The 23995-nt window shown below is 41.6% G+C and overlaps 1 protein-coding gene across 1 annotated transcript in view; it reads right to left on the bottom strand.

Moving 5' to 3' along the window:
* Positions 1–6934: 6934 nt before the first annotated feature.
* Positions 6935–23995, bottom strand: part of LOC126354598 (uncharacterized) — a 50581-nt gene continuing 33520 nt past the window's right edge. The window contains exon 3 of the mRNA XM_050004350.1: positions 6935–8053. Coding sequence (XP_049860307.1) covers positions 7698–8053 — 356 coding nt within the window. The 3' untranslated portion in view covers positions 6935–7697. The remainder of the gene's footprint in view (positions 8054–23995) is intronic.

Here is a 23995-nt window from a genome sequence, read left to right as displayed (position 1 = left end):
ATTTTCGTCCAATGCGGATAATTGCTTCACGGTGCGTAGTTTTTTCCTGTTCATTGAGAATAACATCCTTAGTGAAATCCGATGGATCTTTCAAAATTAAAAACTTAGCAGTCATTTGCGTAAGATAAATTGACCCCAACTCAATGTCTTCATTCAAGTCTTGTGCAATCGGATAAATGTTTTTTTTATTCTTCTGAATATATGTCCTTCATGTTGTGTGTGATATGTCATATTTTGCCAACTAATGCCCATAGCCTAGTATACTGCAGAGTTCGGCATATTAATCGACTTTAACGTCTCTTTTGATTTCCTTGTGAAGCTATAACAACGTAGATGGAAGCTTCTCACTTACAGTATCCCTGACCTCACAATCCCTGTCAGGGTCTGAGGCATGTCACAGGGTCATTATTCTTCATCTGCTGTAATATTACCTCATAGCTTAATGAGGCAGCTAAATGTGTACGGAAGAATTTAAAACTTAACTCACTTCACCTACTGCAACATACGATATAGCTTTTAATTGGAAACCCAATTCGCAACTTCGTATTCCTGCCACATATCGAACAGGGGACTACTCGATGCGCCACTGTGACCGTGGCTCGAGAGAATGCTATAGTAATTTTCCAATTACAGTAAGCGTTCAAAAACAGTACCGTCAAATTCAACGCAGTTAGTAAACCGCTTTTCAAATTACCGTACACAAGACAGAAGCGTATCTGCGGTAGTGTCAGCACAGGCGTTTCTGATGCGGTCGACGATGTCTTCACCCCTGTTAGCACTTGCTGGTAAACCTTATCTTTTAAATATCCCCACACAAAGCAATACGGCGACGTCATATCCTAAGTACCTCCCGTGCTTTAGCTGCGTAATGCGCTGGGCAACCGTGAAACCTAATAGGTTGTCGAACGTCCAGGGCAACGTCCTGCAGTAGTGCCGATACTTTCTGTTCCAAAAACTTTTGATATTTGCGTCCATGCAATGTGCTGTAGGTGAGTTTGTTCCCCATAATTCCACACTCTTGCGTTAATCGACCAAGGACGTTTATGGACGTGCGGTAAGCAGTGGGGACTGTCTACACCCCAGTAATCCGTGCTACACCGGTTAACGCTAACATTGTGTGTGAATGTAGATTCATCGGAAAATAGTACCTCGGCAAAGAACGTGGGGGTTGTTTGCGTGCCCATTCACAAAACACTACCCTGTTATTAAAATCGGCCCCATGAAGTTCTTGATGAAGCGGCACTTGGTATAGATGATATTTATGACGATGCAACATTGTGACAATGCTACATACGGATATACCGGATTCGCGGAGTAATTGCCGGGGGCTTATCCGTGGGTTGTGGTGCACTGCTGCTAGTACGGATACCTGTAACACGTCTGCTTCGTTTCCTTTTGTCGGTCTGTATCCTGCCATCAGATATAAAGGCGTTCACAACCTTCTAAAAGAACGAATGAGAACGAGCTTCCTCAGGAAAACGCTAGGCATGCAAGGTGACAGCAGCGTCAACATTTCTCCTACATTCTTCATAAGTAAGGATCATTTCCAGGTTTTCTCCTGTGGCTGCAACATTCATCAGTCACTGGCACGCCTCTTCTCCAAATGATTGGTAAGTATTCAAGTAATAAGCACAATGCAAGTATTGTAATGTTTAGAACCGCTATCTTTTCTGAGTCAGCACGGTAATTGAGTTCCTGTCGCAGTGTACTGCTTGTTATGATACGTCGTTCTTCTCTACACGGACACGGTGACGCTTTGAGTAGTCCCCAGCGCGATATGTCGATAGAATACAGCCTTGAGAATATTGTTACTCACAGCATGAACGTGGGTCCCACGTGCCACTGAATATTCAGGGGCCATTGAGCAGCAAATCGTAAATTACGATTGTGTACACATTCCTATTCCCCCGATTACAGCGCCACCTGTGGAGAAACAATGGAAATGCTTCAAATAAAACGTATGTAGATTTATCCGCAGAATCTTAATCCGCAATAAAAAACGGCGGTTCCTCTGAAGATTTCAAAGTTGCCCTACGCCACCCACGTACGGGGTTGAGGTGCGGGTCGATTGTAGTATTGTTGATACAGAAAAATTGGAACTATATTTTTTTCTTTTTTTCTGAAGTATAGTTTTTGAGAGATTTCAACTGCTTAAGCTGCAATGAACACCATATTGAACACCCTATATACAGTTACACATATCGAAACGCGGTTTTCGGCAAATGTTAAAGCGTCGAGAGGCACTTATACTTTTATTTGGTTAATGTCTTAAGCCCCGGTAACAACGTAGATATTGAATCAAGTACTTTTTTAATGTAACCCTATACTTCTTGTAACGGCACCAGATAGCTCTTGAGAAGGCAGTTATAGTGATGTAGGGTTTGTTAAGTTTGACTGTGAAAATTCGAGAAAAGTCCTAGAACGTGAGAGCACTATCGCCAGAAACACATTTGCCTGTTTACTTGTCTGCACTGCAAGTCGCTCGTTTCTGTTTCAACATTCGTTGCCTTCAGACATGTACATCAATGAGGAGAAGTTGGTACTACCACTTTCATACGGTGAGTGTAAAAGAAGTGATGTAAGAACAGGCAGCGGTATTGTGCTATCTATCCGGATCGCCAGTGTCCGACGCTGTAGGAAATTGCAAAAAATGACTCAAATGGCTCTAAGCACAATGCGAATTAATATCTGAGGTCATCAGTCCCATAGACTTAGATCTACTTAAACCTGACTAACCTAAGGACATCACACACATCCACGCCCAAGGCAGGATTCGAACCTGCGACCGTAGCAGCAGCTCGGTTCCGGACTGAAGCGCCTAGAACCGCTCGACCACTGAGGTCGGCAAGCAATTGCAAGAATGATTAAAACGTTAGTGCCGAGAACTGCCTGAACGTGAATAGAGGACAAGAAATAAAACTACAACTGACGGAGAACACTAAGAAGCAGTTCTGGCTACAGCGCTAATGAATCCACAGAGTGGTACGAGACATATTGCCAAGGAATGTGAAATCAGCCGTATGAGTGTCGTTCGCATCCTTCATCCACAGAGTTTCCATCCCCATCACACCATTATGTCACTTTCCCAGGCACTGGACGATTATATTTTCGAACGTCTTACAGAATTTTGTCAGTTTGCCCTTCAGCAACTGAGAGACGACCACACGTTTTTAGCCAAAGAAATAAGATTGACCAACCCTAGTAATCTAAATTTGCATTACATGCACTACTGTGCAGCCGAAAACCCGGAATAGCTTTGTCAGGTGCAACATCAATGGCCATGGAGCGTAAACGTATGATACGGAGTCGCAGCAAACTACATTGTGGGACCTTACTTCATCTCTGACGTTCTGAATGGACATCTGCACACACACTTTCTGATGAACATTCTGTCGGTTCTTCTAGAAGTGATTCCACTGGATAATCGACGGTGTTACTGGGTGCAACACGATGGTTGTCTGGCACACTCGCCACATGTTGCAACGCAAATGCTTTAAGAGATCTTTCCTGCACGCTGGGTAGGATTAAATACTGTTGCCAAATGCCCTGCGAGGTCCCCCGGTTTGATTCCTCTCGATTTCCTTATTTGGGGGAGGGGGGGGGGATGAGGGCACTCAAAGATGCAATCTATAACGAAACCTCAACTACAGCAGAAGATAAGGGCTGACGAATCGCCAGACCATGCTTTACCATGTCATCCACTGTAATTACATCTGTTCTTGTTCTATCGAACGATGATTGCAAATGTGCCTTTCAGTCCATGCTCAACAGCATGCTTGAATTAATGATAAAACTGTTTGTTTGAATACAAATATTATGTTATGTCATTTGGTTGGCTACCAAATCATTGTTAGTAAATCGTTCATTTCATTTATTTATTTACGAAATAGCATTGCAGAGTCAGATAAGTCGATATAATGTATTAGACGTAGCTGATAACACTGTCATTATGCGCTTGCGTTCAGCATGAAACGACGTTTCGTAAAGAAGGATTTTTATTTTTCGGTGTACAGGTGGTCTCCAAAGAACTTTTAATCAAATGGTTATTTCAAAGAATGTATCCCATTGATATAATTTAGAGCCCTGTAGGTAGAGACAGTTGTCCGATAGCACGTATTTTACTTCTAAGAAGCATATATTCATGCACTGGAAAAGATAGGCCAATTCTTAGTTCTAACGTTCAGATATTTAAAATAGCAGTTGTATTTTGCAGCATGTAAGACCTCATTATTTTTGAAGAATGAGGAGTTGATTTCTCTGTTTTAGTTCACTTTAATCTGGGAGGATATACAAATGTAAAATAGTTTTCCTAAGCCCCTTGTTATGCGCTAGATTCTAGACTGTGTCGTATTTCCATATGCAACATCGTAAGTGAATCTGCATCTGAGTGGTAAATTCGTTCAAGGGGAAATAAAACTCTATTCTCGTAGCGCAAACCTACCTTACAGTATGCAGCTAGGCATCATGTTTCGAGACGTCTGCGTGGCAGTGTTTCCACCGTAAATGCCGTTTCCTGCTACAGTGCTCTCACAATCTAGGCATTTCTCGAATTTTTCTACAATAGGTTTCTACGTCAACATTAACAAAAGATATATTACTGTAATTGTCTTCTCAAGAGCTATCGAAAGCAGTTATAGAAAGTATAAGGTTCCACTTAAAAAACGTACTTATTTCAATATCTCACTTGGTACCAGCGCTAAAAAAATCAACCAAACAAGAACATACGTAATCCTCGACGCTGCTACATTTACTGAAAACCGCATTTCATTATGTGTAATCGTTGACAAAATAAAATGGGTGTTGCGCCCTACGAGTATCACCTTATTCTTGATTGGAAATGGAAGGGAAAAGGTCGTATGATTTAGACAAAGTAAACAGTAATAAAACCGACAAACTGCAAGAACGGATTCCTGCATAGAAACGGAGGAATAGAGGTCCTATGAGCATGTTTCCAAGTGTCCAGAAAAGCATCGTTGCCACGGTAGATGGTGGAAACGAATGAAAATTCTTTTGACCACGTGTCGTGTGTTCCTTTTTCCCCTCAATTTCAGGTCAGGAATACGTCCCTGCAGTTTGTCGGTTTTATCAGAATGTACAATACGTGGTAGACATTGCTGCTACTGACATTGATAACATGTCGTTCAAATAAATTCAAACGTGGGCCAAGATTAATAAACTACAAAATATTTTACTATTCGTATTTTTGGAGCTGTGAAAGGGCTTATGTAATGTTGACCATGACGTTGGATGGGATGATTCGTTTCATGCATATTTTCTGAGTTATATACGGTAGCGTGATTGAATAAAACCGTCCCAGTTTTCATGCGAGGTTAGTCTAGTTATTATTCTCGCGTTCTGCCTCAGTTTCTTACGAAGGCGAAGCAGCTACACAGGACTGTAGTTCTAGCCTCCTCGTGGTGGTGAAATGTGTCAAAAGCTCTAGATAAGTCCAAAGCGTTACATCATGTTAATTTATAGTGCATTAAAGAATATGACTAGCAAAGAGTAAGTCATAAAACCTACCAGTTTTCGGGTCTATTATTACTTCCTATTTATTATTTCTTGGTTGTGGCGCTGCCACGACATATGGTGATTTCCCTGTCTTACCGTTGGCGTCAATGGAGCTGATTCTATCAAGTGTCGTACCACAGTGGTTGAGAAACTGGACACATTCAGGAGAAGGGTGGTTCAAACTCCCGGCCGCCCATTGAAACCTAGGCTTTCAGGTGTTCTTTAACAGCTTTCAAATGTCTTGAATATACTTTTTGTTATTTTCAAAATCGCTTGTGTTTGCACTCGCTTTTGGTTATAAATATTGACGAGATACGTTGTATCCATTTTTCAGTTTTCTATGAGTCATATAATGATAGAGCATTTGCCTCCAAAAATGACGGTATTTCGAAATGCGTAGGGCGATTTTTCAAATGAGACAAATTGTGGCCAAGAGATCTGGAAGTTGTTCAAGTGCATCAAGTGGCCGTTTCGTCTCATGCAAATTATTGGTTTCAACTGCTCCCGTAAACCAATTTCAGAAAATATGGGATGCTTCCACAAAGGACACGTCCGACATCATTTCCAGTCCTCGCTCAGTCCTACCGCGTGTTTTGTCTCTAATGACCTACTCCATGACACGTAAAAATTTAATCTCCCTTCTTTCTTGTGAGCTGATAAAAACACTGTCTCTGATTCCTGGGACAGAGCAAGGAATTCAGCCACTGAAAAACTAAACTAGAGATTACAAGTTTTCATAACAGTTATGCACTAATTTCCAACACTGAGACTGATATCCCAAAACACACGTACGTACTGAAAATGTAAATGTCTTACTTACAGATAGATGGGATTAGGTTTTAAATAAAAAGTGAAAGAAGACCAGTTTTTCAAAATTTACATTTCTTTAGGTTTAACTTCTCGACTCGTGTTACTTTATTAAAAACAAATTCATGGTATTGATACAGAAAGGGCACTTCCACAAATTTCTCTGACCCGGTAAAGTACTGTGACGCACGTCACATAATATTATTAACGTCATGGGAATTAAGCGTCACAAAATACTTAAAACAAAAGCTACTTTATAGCTTCAAGATTTAACTCTCTACTTTTATTTCATTAGCTCTTATTTCTCAAAATGAAGTTACTATTGCTGCGAATGACTTTATAAGGAGGTGACCCATCTGCAGTTAAAGTTGCAGCCTTTGAAAATGCATAACACAATTGGGCACATATAAATTTCCTAATCTAAAATTGCTTAATAAAAGGAAGAAGATAAACAAAAGAAAAAAGATGATTAAACTTCTCGTCGGTGGAAACAACAGGAAATTGCAGTGTTGTGAGTGGGTGAATAGGTGACTGACTGTGCCTTTAAGAGCAATCATCGACTCTATACTCATTGTTCACCCTTTCCCACACGGCCACTCTATCCTTCAGAGGTCTTCTTTTAGGCTATTTATGTTTGTGTTCACATCAGCAGGACTTTCGAATGAATTATAAGCCATGCAGCTGAATAATTTTTTGCGGTATGATACAATTCAAAACGTGTAGCTCACAAAGTCCTAGGTCGTAGTGTCTGCAATAACAAAGCGATCTCGTTTTTATTGTTTCACTGGTGATGTATGCAAAACCATAACAGACGAAACAATAAAGGCAAAATATATTCTTTACATCATCGTTGGTTTTTCTCTCTGCCCATAACGAGGGTAGCTCCATCTACTAGCCTCTTTCCAGCTGAAAACAAGCCTCTCTGAACAAAAAAAGTCAGAAGATATCTTACGGAATTGTTGCTTAGCACAGTTCAGTACGAATCTCGTGATTTATTTTCACACATATCCGCTTCCTTTTCAGTTTTACTATCCAGTTCTTACTTTAATCTTCACCTACATCGTCCCCTCGTATTTTGTCCCCCTTTTCCACTTCTGTTTCGTCCGTCCTCATATTTTTCTGTCACAAAACTGCCTCCTCTACTTAAACGCCGTCCAGGGCAAGAACCACAGCTGCCACACTCCATTTGCGCTACTCTTCAAGAGTATGTTTGTTGCACATAAAGGGAGTATGGTCTTCTGTAACAGGACATGAAGAGCCATGGTGATGCATCAGGCTTATAAAAGTGAACATAACTGAATACTGATGTGGGAATAAGAACGATTAAATTTTCCTATAATTTTTTAGTGGAATCCGTTTTGGCGACGGGAAACTACCAATCACTCCCAGGCAAAATTCCTGGCGCCTCCAGAGACACTGCGTCCGTCGCGCACGCTGTCGACATCCTCTGCGCGTTCGCCGTTGGCGACACCGTAGTTGACACCTCGGAAGAAACTGGGGTACAGCGAATGCGGCGAGTCGTGGAGCACCTGTTGCTGTTGGTACTGCTGCTGCTGCGGCCGCAGAAGGGAGCCGGCGGCGGCCAGACCAGCCACCAGCAGGGCCACCTTGGCCAGTAGGAGCGCCTTCTTGGCCAGTAGAGCGAGGCCTGCCAACATCACCGGTATCAGCGCCGCCACCGGCACCTTCAGTCCCAACAGGAATGGCAGCAGCGCCTGCCGCAGCATCAACTGACCTGCACAGAGTGTATCCCAGCCTGTCAGCTCTCATTGTCTCAAACCAAAGCTCATTCAAGAAAGTTGGAGAGTCTCTAATGAACGTCAATGTACAATGCCAGAACGAGATTTTCACTCTGCGGCGCATTGTGCACTGATATGAAACTTCCTGGCAGATTAAAACTGTGTGCCCGACCGAGACTCGAACTCGGGACCTATGCCTTTCGCGGGCAAGTGCTCTACCATCTGAGCTACCGAACCACGACTCACGCCCGGTACTCACAACTTAACTTGTGCCAGTATTTCGTCTCCTACCTTCCAACCCTTACAGAAGCTTCTGTAAAGTTTGAACAAGCAACAGTATCTCGTGTCCTACCTTCCAAACATTTATGGTCCAAATTTGGTGTGAATTGACTAGAGATCACATATTTCTCTTCCAGTGAACGAAACTTCTGTTAAAATTGAATGCATACTGATGTGGAATAAATGTTAGGCTTTTATGGGCAACAACAGATATATGAATTTATTTTAATTAGTTTTAAGTCAGAAACGTACTGGGACTGTTAGTTTGGTTTGGAATGGGTCCACAGCTTTCGTGCGATTATTAAACGTGGTAAGTATCACATTAACACTCTACCTTAAAACTCTTTGTTAGAGCTACTTACTAGTAGCAGAAAAGGAATCTAGACGAGTTGGAGGCGAGCCCGTTACTCACGTCGCCATATGAAGACCTCACAGAAAAAACGGGTTAGGTCCATTTAGTTAGAAAATAAGTTCATGGCAAATTCAGTTGTCCAGCCGTCTGTACTACAAGTCAGTTGAAATGTCCTTCAAATAATGTGGCAATGTACCGAAATACAAAGGCTTTTACTCTTAGTGGTAACTGAAAGAACGTTGTAAATCGGTCCTCTTGCCGAAAGACTGGGGCAAGTCCAAGGTTTGCTTCAACTGTTTGAAATACACCTGTTACGTCAGTTAGGCTGCGGCTGCAAAGATGATCGGTTGAATTTCTTACACTTTTTTGTTTCTTTACAGCAATAGGAGACTGTATACCAATTAGGTTCCTTCAAAAGTATACTGATACAATACCTCAATACTTAATAATCATATAAAAGCATTCGCTCGACGAAATATCCGTATCCGAAGACTGAAAACTTGCACATGTCAAACAAACAGTCAAGAAAGATAGTGTGAGTAATCCATTGAACTACAAGCCCGTTTCATTAACGTCGACATGGAGCAGCATTTTGGAACATATACTGTGTTCGAAGATTACCTCGAAGGGAACGGTCCATTCACACATAGTTAAAAAGGATTTAGAAAACATCATTCTTGTAAAACACAACTAGCTCTTTACTCACATGAAGTGTTGAGTGCTATTGAAAAGGGATTTCAAATTGGCTCCGTATTTCTAGATCTCCAGAAGACTTTTGACACTGTACCGCACAAGCGGCTTGTGAAATTGCGTGCTAATGGAAGATCGTCTCAGTAATGTAGTGATTTCCTGTCAGAGAGGTCACATGTAGTAGTAACTGACAGAAAGTCATCGAGTAAGGCGGGCGTGATTTCTAACGTTCTCCAAGGTTGTGTTACAGGTCTTTGCCGTTCCTTATTTTCGTACACGATTTGGTAGACAATTTAATCAGCCGTCTTAGTTTGTTTGCAGACGACGCTGTCGTTTATTGATTAGTGAAGTCACTAGAACATCAAAAGAAAGCGCAAAAATCTTTAGAAAAGATATCTGTATGGTGCAAAAATTGCCAATTGTGAGGTCTTCCACATGAGTGCTAAAAGAAATCCGTTAAACCTCGGTTGCACGATAAATCAGTCAAACCTAAAGTCCGCAAATTCAACTATAAACTTAGGAATTACAGTTACGAGCAACTTAAATAGGAAGGAACACATAGAAAATGTTGTATGGAAGACTAACCTACAACTGCATTTTATTGGCAGGACGCTTATAAAATGTAACAGATCTTCTAGAGAGACTACACTACGCTTGTCCGTCCTCTTTTAGAATATCGCTGTGTGGCGTGGGATCCTTACCAGATAGGACTGACGGAGTACATCGAGGAAGTTAATGGGAGGGTAGCACGTTTTCTATTATCGCGAAAGAGGGGAGAGAGTATCACTGAAATGATACAGGATTCGGGGTGGACATCATTAAAACAAAGGCGTTTTTCGTTGCGGCGGAATCTTCTCACGAAATTTCAATCAACAACTTTCTCTTCCGAATGCGAAAAAATTTTACTTACGCCGACCTACATAGGGAAAAACGACCATTATAATAAAATAAGGAAATCAGGGCTCGAGAAGAATGATATAGGTGTTTCTTTTTTTCGCCAGTTGTACGATACTGGAATAATAGAGAATTATTGTGAAGATTCGAGAGTAGGAAAAGGGAGAGAAGGAAACATAGTAGGTGAATACCGATTGCGGCTATGAAATGAAAGAGGAAGTCGCCTGGTAGAGTTTTGCACAGAGCACAACTTAAACATAGTTAACACTTGGTTCAGGAATCATGAAAGAAAGTTGTATACATGGAAGAATCCTGGAGATACTAGAAGGTATCAGATAGATTATATAATGGTAAGACCGAGATTTAGGAACCAGGTATTAAATTGTAAGACATTTCCAGGGGCAGATGTAGACTCTGACCACAATCTACTGGTTATGAACTGTAGATTAAAACTGAAGAAACTGCAAATAGGCGGGAATTTAAGGAGATGGAACCTGGATAAACTGAAAGAACCAGAGGTTGTACAGAGTTTCAGGGAGAGCATAAGGGAACAATTGACAGGAATGGGGGAAAGAAGTACAGTAGAAGAAGAATGGGTAGCTCTGAGGGATGAAGTAGTAAAGGCAGCAGAGGATCAAGTAGATAAAAAGACGAGGGCTAGTAGAACTCCTTGGGTAACAGAAAAATAATTTTACTTAATTGATGAAAGGAGAAAATATAAAAATGTAGTAAATGAAGCAGGCAAAAAGGAATACAAACGTCTCAAAAATGAGATCGACAGGAAGTGCAAAATGGCTAAGCAGGGATGGCTAGAGGACAAATGTAAGGATGTAGAGGCTTATCTCACTAGGGGTAAGATAGATACTGCCTACAGGAAAATTAAAGACACCTTTGGAGAAAAGAGAACAACTTGTATGAATATCAAGAGCTCAGATGGAAAGAAGGGAAAGCAGAAAGGTGGAAGGAGTATGTAGAGGGTCTATACAAGGGCGATGTACTTGAGGACAATGTTATGGAAATGGAAGAGGATGTAGATGAAGATGAAATGGGAGATACGATACTGCGTGAAGAGTTTGACAGAGCACTGAAAGACCTGGGTCGAAACAAGGCCCTGGGAGTAGACAACATTCCATTAGAACTACTGATGGCCTTGGGAGAGTCAGTCGTGACAAAACTCTACCATCTGGTGAGCAAGATGTATGACACAGTCAAAATACCCTCAGACTTCAAGAAGAATATAATAATTCCAATCCAAAAGAAAGCTGGTGTTGACAGATGTGTAAATTACCGAACTATCAGTTTAATAAGTCACAGCTGCAAAATACTAACACGAATTCTTTAGAGACGAATGAAAAAACTGGTAGAAGCCGACCTCGGGGAAGATCAGTTTGGATTCCGTAGAAATATGGGAACACGTGAGGCAATACTGACTTTACGATGCATCTTAGAAGTAAGATTAAGAAAAGGCAAACCTACGTTTCTAGCATTTGTAGACTTAGAGAAAGTTTTTGACAATGTTGACTGGAATACTTTCTTTCAAATCTAAAGATGTCAGGGGTAGAATACTGGGAGCGAATGGCTATTTACCAGATGGCAGTTATAAGAGTCGAGGGGCACGAAAGGGAAGCAGTCGTTGGGAAGGGAGTAAGACAGGGTTGTAGCCTCTCCTCGATGTTATTCAATCTGTATATTGAGCAAGCAGTAAAAGAAACAAAAGAAAAATTCGGAGTAGGTATTAAAATCCATAGAGAAGAAATAAAATCTTTGAGGTTCACTGATGACAGCAGAGGACTTGGAATAGCAGTGGAACGGAATGGACAGTGTCTAGTAAGTAGAGAATCATGAATAAATGTTCTGGTGGAAGAGAATAGATACCTGTAGGTTGAATTGACTATAAAGAAAGATGACAAGTTGATTATATTATATTACTATAATGTACAATGCCGTATCTCTGTAAAAGATAGATTAGCTGGTATTTGGAATGGCAACAGTCTGATATGAAGACATGAAGACACCATGAATACAACTAAAGTACCAAGACCACGGTATAATACGAACTGAATGAACACCGACAGAGTCATATCATTCCTAAATTATGTTCACCTAAAACTGAATCAACGGGTGTCTCTCTCATATGATGAAAACTTGAACAAATTGAAAATTTAGTTATAGAAGTTGCAAATGAAAAAGTAACAAAGAATATGCCACAGCCAGGTCTATAACTAAGCTGATCTGTTACGGAAAATAGTTCAAAAGAGTTACACAGGATGGCAAATGTATCGTCATATCTACTGCAACGGGAATTAAATACAGAAAACGTAATCTTTTGCTCAGGAGCAGTATACTGCAGCTGAAAGAAAATCGAGAAGAAATGAAATCAAAGTTTAGCAGCTAGTCAAAACTCACTGTAAAGAACGAAAGGAGCAAGAAAATCCAATAAGACATGAGACTAGAGTGTATACACGAACCATAATGAAGGTTGAAAAACATACACATATTTAATACAGAACCCCAAGGGAAGGATGTGTTTCTAGAGTAAGCATCAGATCAATCATAAAATGAGCCTGAACCATTAACAATCGACTAACTGTTAAACATTAGAGTCGCCTCTAGTTTCGGAGTCTGGTTCAGTAAACCCATAAATTTTTATCACGATAAACACGTTTGCTCATTCAGCTTATCAGTTACATCCATAGAAGAGGAATGCCGGTGCCTAAGAAACACAGCTTTAAAATGTTGTGAGAATTATCGGGTGGAAGTTTACTAAATGATACCTCGAATAAACTGAGAAAAAGCGTAAGCAAACGATCTGTAGACATACGTAAAATTAATGTAAAATTAATAATACACAGTCCAATACTTTAATATTACTCGCTAACCTTGGATGCGTATCACACAGGATTGACGTCAGAAATAGAGAAAGTCCAAAAAGAACAGTGAGTTTCGTTTCGGGTTCATTTGACAAGGGCGAAAAAATCAAGGAGGTGCTCAGTCAGTTCCATTGGCTGACGTTGCAAGAGAGGCGTTCTGCATCACAGCGTAATTTACTGTTAAAATTCGAAGTGAATATGTTCTTGGATAAGTCAACCAAGATACAGCTTACTCTTGCGTATACGTCACAGAAAGACCATGAACGTACATTTAAAGAGATTCGAGCTCACACGCAAGTTTACTAACAGCCATTCTTCCTATGAACCATAAGCGGTGAAATGAGAGTGGTGCACTTAATACTCTCCGCACACAACCTAAGATGGCTTGTGGTGCACAGATGTCCATGTAGGAGACCTTCATTCGGTGAAGCAACGTTAGCAATAATAACTAAATAATTACAATATATAAGTAGTAAAAAAAACACTGTCGCATTTCAGTTGGTTTCCATTAATTGAAACTCATGAGCATCTCAAAGGCTACTGAATACGTTGTGTTGATTCCGTCTACAATAAGCATTAATCAACAAGCCGAAGTTCTATACAGTTACATCAGAACAGACTACAAATGAAAGTGGTTCAGTTGTGCTTAGAATTTGTACTCGTCATTCTGCTAAGCAATCGTGCCATACAGGAGATGTGCGATGCAGATGAAAACAAGCAGCTGTTAGGTACACAAATACAACCGAATTATTGAAAACGCTTATTCCATTCATTAATGCTTTATTAGTCGATTCAAGTGAACACTGACGGCCTTTTACACTACTACAGCTATTCTTTTAATAACTACTATTCCATACGTTATCGGAGCGGAAATCGTTCCAAATCCTGTACTATAAATTATTACTGTTCTCGGTGCTATAATTGACAGTTTCTAGCAGATATGTATGCCAAATGGTAGTATGTGGATAGGAAAGGGAGGCCATGTGAACATTATCCTAGATACTCTGGAAGAATATCAGCCACAATTGGTAGATATGTGACTTACTACCTCGAAAATAAAAGTCCCTGGCAAAACGTATGTCACCTGCAGAAGATAACACACTACCTGCGGCCAATATCCCCTATAAGCTTGATAACGCCACCGATTCGGCAAATGAGAAGGCCCACAATTTCTTCAGGTATGCCATATCTAGCTGAAGAAATTCTGATGATGATTTTTTACCATGGAGCTACCAGACTGCTGGGATTTTGGTTGTTACGCTTCAGTCGTTCTTCCAAATAGTCCCTGATTTATTTTATGGTAATAATTTCGCTTAATTAGGCCATAAGACGCCTAATTGCTTGTTAAACAATGTGAGTTTTACACGGCTATTCTTAGAAGACTCACCATAAAGACGTAGAAGATAGGGCAACACTTTGTTACCGAAAATATGGAATTAAAGATCCTAGTTCTCATTAACGATAAACCAAATGAGTGGGTCAACGTCATGGTAAGAAAAACAAACACGCAACCACCAATAGCCTAAAATACCAATCTAGGGTGTGTCAATGTGTCAATGTGCATTTTACACGCCAAAAGTGAGAAGCTTCAAATGATTTTGCCTGTTTCTTCATCAAATCAGTGACATTCTCATCCATCACACTGAAACAGCGTTGAGTCATCCTCTCCATGGCCAATTTCTAGAAATTAGTGAACTAGGGACAGCTGTCATGCGTTTGGTCCCCTACCCTCCTTGGGTGTACGCTCTGTTGATTTTGGAGAAATGTCAGTTTCCCTGTCTGCAATGGCGTTATCCGTACTCTCAATATCTCAATACTTACTTGTTCTGACGCGTAACGTCAGTTGCCAATATGATCATAATATGTGATTTTGTGTCATTAGTGTCGGATTAGTGAGCCGCCCATGTAGGGATCACTTGCTGCGTTTTATCCTTGTAGTCGTCCATGTAATTTAGTACCCAGCCACTGTGTTCTGGTCAGTTTTGTGTGAATTCAGTACAGAATTTTAGAAAGCTTCTCCTTCTGTTAACTACGTAAGCACTGTGCCAATAAAAATCAGCTATACTCAGACCTCATTTAAATTACAAGACCCTTCAAATTTTCCTGTAACGTTTGCATGATTAGGCGACCGACTTCTCACAAATATAACCTGCGGCAGGCCTAAGCTTGTTGTTATCATGTGACGGTGTTATAATTGAGTATATAGATCGAACTCAACGAGCATTCGCCTATTCATGTTAACTCAGTTAATGGATTAGGGAGGGGTGGGTCGAATTCATCAATGATTATGAGTTTGCTATGTGTTTCTTCAGGATGATTTGTCTAACGGTCTCGTAGTATTCCAACGTAATAAAAATATAGGGGAAGGCAGAGAGTAGAATATATCGAACAAATAATTGAGGACATAGGATGCAAGTGCTCTTCTGAGACGACGAGTTTGGGGCGGGACAGGGAGCCGCGGCGGGCCGCATCAAATCAGTAAGGAGACTGATGGTTCTTATGCTGACAATGGATGTTTTAGCTCATCAGTGTAGTTCACCCAACTATATCGAAAACAATTTCAGTCAAATATTTACTATTACAACCGTCCTACAGTAGAATGAATCATTATTCCTCACCTAACCCCTCTTGATGCATTACCTTAGTGTTGGTAGGAAGCATATTCGAAGCTGAAGCTACTCTTGTTTATCACTTTTCCATTACCGGCCACTTTCTCTCTGAACCTCCGTACACATTACACCACTTCCACCCACTCATCCAACTCTCTCTCACGTATCCCGATCCTTCTTACCACTCACTTAGGTAGTCACCTCCTGCCCACGCCCTGTTGTAAAACAACGTGCATAACTGTCTTACAATCGTTAGCAACAGTCTCCTAAGGTTAGCGATATGTTCTCCTTCTCCGTAAATCTTTCAAGGAATCATCCTTCCTGTCCGTCCTGCATCATTTTATTTCGTTCGTCGATCGTTTTATATGACGACTACATGGAAACATGTTCAATGGTGAATAAATATTGTATTTTGTTATATTCTACCGCGAGGACTTCCTACTAAGTCCAATTGTACATGTTGTAAGAAAGCGAACATGGGCCTTAATTCCGTTGCAACATAGTATATGCATGTGTTCAATGAATGCTTGCGTTGTGTTATTACATGCAATACTCGCTTTAAATAAGAGTTTTTTGTAGCGAAAACTATCAAACCGACCGAAAGGGAGGCAAGTATTGGTACAGACAGCTAACTACGTCGTGCACACTTATGCAAGGATCGTACAAAGCAACGCCTGAAACGATACTAACTACGGCAATATTTAAGGACTGCGAAGTGTTATTATTATTATAATTATTATTATTATGGTGTCATCACTCTTATGACTGATATTGTGCGGTCCGTCACGAATTTCCCTCTTGCACCAACGCCTTCATAGGGTGTCGCATGCACACTACGTCCTCATTCGTTGGATGTAAACGTATTTCAGTCTCCGTCTTCTTCTATAGTTTTTACCTTCTACGGCTTCCTCTTTTGAAATGTGCTGCTACAGAAGAATGCTGAAGATTAGATGGGTAGGTTACGTAACTAATGAGGAGGTATTGAATAGACTTGGGGAGAAGAGAAGTTTGTGGCACAACTTGACTAGAAGAAGGGACCGATTGGTAGGACATGTTCTGAGGCATCAAGAGATCACAAATTTAGCATTGGAGGGCAGCGTGGTGGGTAAAAATCGTAGACGGAGACCAAGAGATGAATACAGTAAGCAGATTCAAAAGGATGTAGGTTGCAGTAAGTACTGGGAGATGAAGAAGATTACACAGGATAGAGTAGCATGGAGAGCTGCATCAAACCAGTCTCAGGACTGAAGACAACAACAACAACACGACTTCTTATGATATTATGGAAGTTATTCCCTGATCCTTGAACGTTTAGTCTATCATCCTGTCCTTTCTTCTTATTAGTGCTTTCCACATGTTCCTTCCTTCGCCGGTACTACCAAAAGCCTCGTCAGTTATTAACAGTACACCTAATTTTCAACATCCTTTCATAGCACCACATCTTAAAAGCTTTCATTCTCTTCATTTCCAGTTTTCTCACTGGTCATGGTTCGGTACCATACAATGCTGTGTTCCAAACCCACATTCTCAGACATTTCTCCTCCAGTTAAGGCCGATGTTTGATATAGTTGCCAGGATGACTCCTTTGCGGGTGCTAGTCTGCTTTTTATGCCCCTCTTGCTTCGTCCATCACGTGTCACTTATCTTGCATGGTAGTTCCATAACATTATCTACTTCGTGGTCACCAATTCCGAAGCTCAGTTTATCCCTTATGTTATTTCTGCCACTCATTTTTACTTTCCAGTTCTCCGTGCTAGGTGTGTGTCAGTACCACACCTCTCTCTCCTAAACTCCAAGATAAGTGTACTAAGTTTGAAAATTTCTCCAGGCGCTCCGTAGTTATACTTGCATGTTACCCTCTTTGCTCCTGCACCCCCGGCTAGTCAGTAGCAATCGTAGTGGCGTCCTCGTCCTTAGTATTTCCATTACAGATTGTAATTCGTATGCTTATCAAGTTTAGCTGAGACTGCACCAAGGTTATGAAAGTTGTGTTTCGCATGTTAGCATTATCTACCGTCACCCACGGTATATATGTCCTTAGGACTCCGAGCAAACAACCTAGGCAACCCGAAAGCCTTAAATCCGAAACCGATTTCCGTCCTGATTGACTGTTTTTGCACGTCTGCCCGTCACTCCCTTTTCCTAATGATGAAACGGTTGCACTGTGCTGCCTGGACTCATCAGCGGTGAACCTTCAGCCATCAAGAACTTCTTTCAGCGGGTTAAAAATATGATAATCTCAAGGTGCTACACTGTGGGAATAAATTGAGGGACAAGCAGACGTACTTCAGGTGTCCTTCCAAGCAACCATGCGCCTTTGCTTCGTTTCGGGTGTGAAATGTCTTGGAACCGGCCTTGCACACTCTTTCTTCAGCCTCAGTACTTCACGAACAATATCGTGGACCGATCTAATGTCACTCTGCTGCTGTACTTTCATGCAAACCTGAAAGGGTGCCGTCATTTTGTTTCATTGATTCCCAGCATACTGTTCGCGGGGCGTGCTTACCAGACACATCTGATAATAGTTCTAGGAATCCAACAGAATAAGAAAGAAGCTCAAACGTGGTCGAAGTTCTGTATTGTTTAACAACTCTTTCCAGTTATTTATTGAATAGGCTTTTTACGAGAGGCTTCCAATAAGTAATGCTGTACATTTGTGTCCTGAAACAGGTTGTTTATATTCAGGATTCCAATGCATCATGTTATTCCCCACTCTTTCGACTATTTTGGCCTTTTTTCCACTAATCTCCGTTCAATGCGACGGTCTTGCGACACCTTACTGCGAGGGCCTGTATGCTCACATGGTACCACTCTACTGGTCGACGTCGGTATCAGCTTCTCGCTGCATCAATAATCTCTCCATCATCACGCACTCCTTCCTGCGGAATGCACCCTTCATTGGGCCAAACACACGGAAGTCAGAAGATGCGAGAAGGGTTGTAGGGTGGATGAGGAAGAAGAGTCCAATGAAGTTTTGTGAATTCCTCTCGGATGCACAGATTTGTGTGAGGGCTTGCTTTGTAATAGAGATTAGAAGCTCGTTGTACTTCCGTGGCGACTAACACGCTGAAGTTTTTTCCTCAGTTTCATGTGGGTAGTATGATAATGAGTTGATCGTCGCAGAATGAGGGAGGAAATCAAACAGAAGAGCCCCTTCAGAGTCCCAGAAGATCGTTGCCATGGCTTTACCGGTTGAGGGTGCGGAGTTGAACTTTTTCTTCAGAGAAGAGGTGGTGTGGCGCCACCCCATGGAGTGCCGTTTTATTTCTGGTTCGAAGTTAAGAACCCATGTTTCATCACTTGTGGTGATGACCGACAAAAAAGTCACGAACAGCGTCATAAAGCGCAGTTAAATCCCCACAGGTGGTAAATTCGTTGCTCTTTATGGTCTTCTGTTAGGCGGCGAGGAACCCAGCTGGCGCACACCTTTGAGTACCCCATCCAGAGACGAATGTGTCAGCTCCGACGACAGAGACGTCCTGTTATGCAGTGAGGCGTTTGTGATCCGTCGATCACGTCGAATAAGAGTGTCCACACTGGCCGACATTACAGAAGCTACAGTTATGTGCAGCCGATTGACAGGCAGGAGATCGGACAGGTTTGCGGACGTTGTTGCGATGATGACTGCAAGCGCTCTTTTAATTGAGAACAATATTATCAGGCTTATTCTCAAATAGGGGAGAGACGATCGACAATATAGAAATAATTAATAGCATTGAAAAATTTTTAATTGATATTATCGATATGTAACCTCTCATCAGAATAACCCCCGCAGCGAAGTAGATCCTCAGGGGAATGAAAGAGTGTTTAGCAGAGGTACTATCGTTTCTAAATTCTACTATATAAACCGTGCGCAGTTATTGTTAGCTCTCTTCACTTGTTTCCTGTGATTTTAATAAGTCCATGTAGCTACGGCGTGAGGTATGCTACGGAATGGACCAGAGCATTTCGGTTAAAGTGCAAGAAAAGTGACTATATTTAATTTACACGGGACAGATTTACGTTGAAACTTACATTGAGGTCTAGCTAGATCTTTGCCGTAAGGTCACCGACTAAGTATAACTGAGGAGTTGCGTGCGCGAGAAAAAGTAGCGCTCAGTATTCAACTCTATTATATGCCGAATAACCGATAATAGTATCTGTGGACTATACAAAGAAACGTTAAATTGAATATAAGAACGGAATTGGGCACTTAGCTTTGTGAAAGTAAAAGCTTACGAATACTGAATGACTGCAACGAAGTATAGTAATAAACCAAAATCCTTGCTACAGTATTTTGAATGACGAACTATAAACATCACGGACATTTTATTTGACGTATTCCTGAGATTAATTGTAAAATCAACCCATATTTTCTCTGAAAAATGGTGCAAATGGCTCTAAGCTCTACGGGACATAACATCTGAGGTCATCAGCCCCATAGACTTACAACTACTTAACCTAACGTACTTAAGGAGATCAGACACATCCATGCCCGAGGCAGGATTCGAACCTGTGACCGTAACAGCAGCGCACTTCCGGACTGAAGCGCCTAGAACCACACGGCCACAGGCGGTCGGGCCATCTTTTCTCTGTAAACACTATGTCATCAAAAGTATCCGGACACCCCCTAAAAAATACGTTTTTCATATCAGGTGCACTGTGCTGCCACCTACTGCCAGGTACTCCATATCAGGGACCTCAGTAGTCATTAGACTGTGAGAGAGTAGAATGGGGTGCTCCGCGGAACTCACGGACTTCAAACGTGGTCAGGTGATTGGGTGTCACTTGTGTCATGTGACTGTACGGGATATTTTCACACTCCTAAACATCCCTAGGTCCACTGTTTCCGATGTGATAGTGAAGTGGAAACGTGAAGGGACACGTACAGCACAAAAGCGTACAGGTCGACCTCATCTGTTGACTGACCGAGATCGCCGACAGTTGAAGAGGTTCGTAAGTGCAATAGGCAGACATTTATCCAGACCATCACACAGGAATTCCAAACTGCATCTGGATCCACTGAAAGTATTATGACAGTTGGGCGGAAGGTGAGAAAAATTGAATTTCATGGTCAAGCGCTGCTCATAAACCAGACACCACGCCGGTAAGTACCAAACGACGCCTTACTTGGTGTAAGGAGCGTAAATATTAGACCATTTAACAGTGGAAAAACGCCATGTGAAGTGACGAATTTCGGAACACAATGCGGCGTTCCGATGGGAGGGTGTGGGTATGGCGAATGCTAAGTGAATGTAATCTGCCAGCGTCTGTGGTGCCAACAGTAAAATTCGAAGTCGGTGGTGTTATGATGTGGTCGTGTTTTACACGGAGGGGGCTTGCGCTCTTTCTTGTTCTGCGTGACACTATCACAGCACAGGCCTACACTGACGTTTTAAGCACCTTCTTCATTCCCACTGCTCAAGATTAATTCGGGGATGGCGATTACTTCTTTCAACTCGATCGAGCACCTGTTCATAATGCATGGCATGTGGCAGAGTGGTTGCACGACAATAGCATCCCTGTAATGGACTGACCTGCATAGAGTCCTGACCTGAATCCTATAGAACACTTTTGGGATATTTTAGAACTCCGACTTTATGCCAGGCCTCACCGACCGATATCGATATATCTCCTCAGTGCAGCACTCCGTGAAGAATGGGCTGCCATTCCCCAAGAAAGCTTCCAGCACCTGACTGAACGTATGCCTGCGAGAGTGGAAGCTCGGGGTCGGCCAACACCATACTGAATTCTAGCATTACAGATGGAGGGCGCCAAGAACTTGTAAGTCACTTTCAGCCAGGTGTCCCGATACTTTTGATCACGTAGTGTACAAAATGCAACGATTAGTGATCATTTAATTATTACTAAATAACGTTAATAAAAAAGTAAAGTGGTTTTCTTAATAGCGTGTGTATTAGTTAACGATATTCACAGGCAACATGCAAACTCTATCTCTGTATGACGGTAGGTTCGATTATGAAATATTACGAAGCATAAATTGTGACTTAAAAGCTATTTAGCATTTCATTTCCTATCGGACAGAAATAATACAAAATCAGAAACAATGCGGATAAGTTGTAACGTTGCAAATAGGAAGTTTAAATAATAACTAACATCCAAAGACTTTAACTATCTCGTCTTCGGTAACGCAGCAACAAATGAATGTTGATCGATTGTACAAAAAGTCAACATAAATTATTGTTACGAAAACACGAAATTTAGCCGCCATTACAATATCTTACGAAAGAGAATTCGACGATAGCAAATCGACTACATGATGGAATGCCCCTCCCAACGACTCATCGTGCTTTTGTTCACAGACAGGTCTCTGTAGATGTTCTGGTAGCGCCTATGAATGCCTGCAGTGTTCTGGATTTCCGCCAAAAGAAACAGAATGACAGCTCTATGCTAGTAACGTGCCCCTCTTACAGGCACACTTTCGAAGGCTACGTATAGCGCCGCCACCTGTAGGAACTTTATAAAACTATAGGACTGAAGCTGAAATATTCCACGATGTCCAACGACAAATCCCGCATTTTACCCAAAACAGGCTGAGAAATAATGTGTTTCATTATTTACTGAACGTCTCTCGTATATAACGTCCTCGTTACCTGATGAATCTGCTGAGTGTGAGCTTATCATAATTGTAGAATATACCGAAGAGGCTATCATTTTCGCTAGAAAGTTCTTCATACCAATTGATCTACTTCAATTCTCAGTACATCGTCTTCTGCTAAATGTAGGTTTAAATAATGGCTCTGAGCACTATGGGACTCAACTGCTGTGGTCATTAGTCCCCTAGAACTTAGAACTACTTAAACCTAACTAACCTATGGACATCACACACATCCATGCCCGAGGCAGGATTCGAACCTGCGACCGTAGCAGTCACACGGTTCCGGACTGCGCGCCTAGAACCGCGAGACCACCGCGGCCGGCGCTAAATGTAGGCTTGCTTACTATTCTGCCTCGGTATCTCTACCCACTAAAAGCTAGCTGTGGCGAAAGACAATTTCTAAGGTATGGTTGGACAACTGATAGAGAGCGAAAATGTTAGTAGGCATTATGAAAGGTGAAGCGAGTATCACACAGTCCGACAGAGCTCTCCAAATTTAAGAGATTACGTTGTTTTGGCCCTCCTCCTTTGAAATGTTGTTACTTTTCATGGTGACAGTACAGGAGAACAGTGACTGTGGGCAGTACACGTATTTCAAATCAGTAAGCTGTTGCTGTTTACAGCTACTGTTGCGTGAGAATGAATTCAGTTGGAATATTCTATTAAACTAGGCTGTACTTGTGAGATATGGCTACAATGCTGACTTTCTTAAAGGAATAGGTAACATTTTAATTCTCGTGTATCATATCAGGAAACTAACAGTGGAGCTGGAAGGCATCAATCATTAAAAGAAACTGAAGTGAGAAGATTTCATACATGGACGTCAAAGTTAGCGAATGGTTATTTTTACTTGCCCAGTGCCTTAAAAAAAGTTTATTCGCTTAATGTTGACACACATCAGTGCTCTTCTTTATCTGCTAAGATAATATTATGGCTCAAATGGTTCAAGTGGCTCTAAGCACTATGGGACTCAACTGCTGTGGTCATCAGTCCCCTAGAACTTAGAACTACTTAAACCTAACTAACCTAAGGACATCACACACATCCATGCCCGAGGCAGAATTCGAACCTGCGACCGTAGCAGCAGCGCTGCTCCGGACTGATGTGCCTAGAACCGCTCGACCACAGCGGCCTGCAGATAATATGAAAGTGCGATATTATTCATTGTTCAGTATTAACTGGTTCTTGAAACAAACAAATATATCAGTCCCAATATTAACTTCCACTTTCAAATTACTATGAAGGATGACAATAAATTATTGCTTAAAACAGAGTAGATACTCTGAACTGACGTAAAGAAAGATATAAGAAATGTACCAGAGCCAAACGTAATACTGCGTTATTCTGACGCAAGTGTTAGTGCTGTTCCTGCTGAAGACTAGCAATAATTTCAATTGCAGTCCAGGTTACGGCAGCATAACAGTCTACTGCATTACCTGCTGGTTAACGGTGCACGCAGCAGGTGGCAGCTGGCCTGCAGCGCTAACAGCGGGAAAGAGCTGAACTACTAGCGCAGTCCCAGCTGGTTACGCGCTTCACAGCGCGTGTCCCTAACGGAGCTCTGCGCTATACTACACGAAGCTTCGTCACGGTTACAAGCAGAGCTGCAATGGGGGGACAATTCTAATTACGAAAAATGCAGATAT

Source organism: Schistocerca gregaria, chromosome 3 (genome assembly GCF_023897955.1).
Source record: "Schistocerca gregaria isolate iqSchGreg1 chromosome 3, iqSchGreg1.2, whole genome shotgun sequence".
Lineage (NCBI taxonomy): Eukaryota > Metazoa > Arthropoda > Insecta > Orthoptera > Acrididae > Schistocerca > Schistocerca gregaria.
The sequence above is the reverse complement of the archived record's forward strand: the minus strand, read 5'-3'. Positions and strand labels throughout refer to the sequence as shown.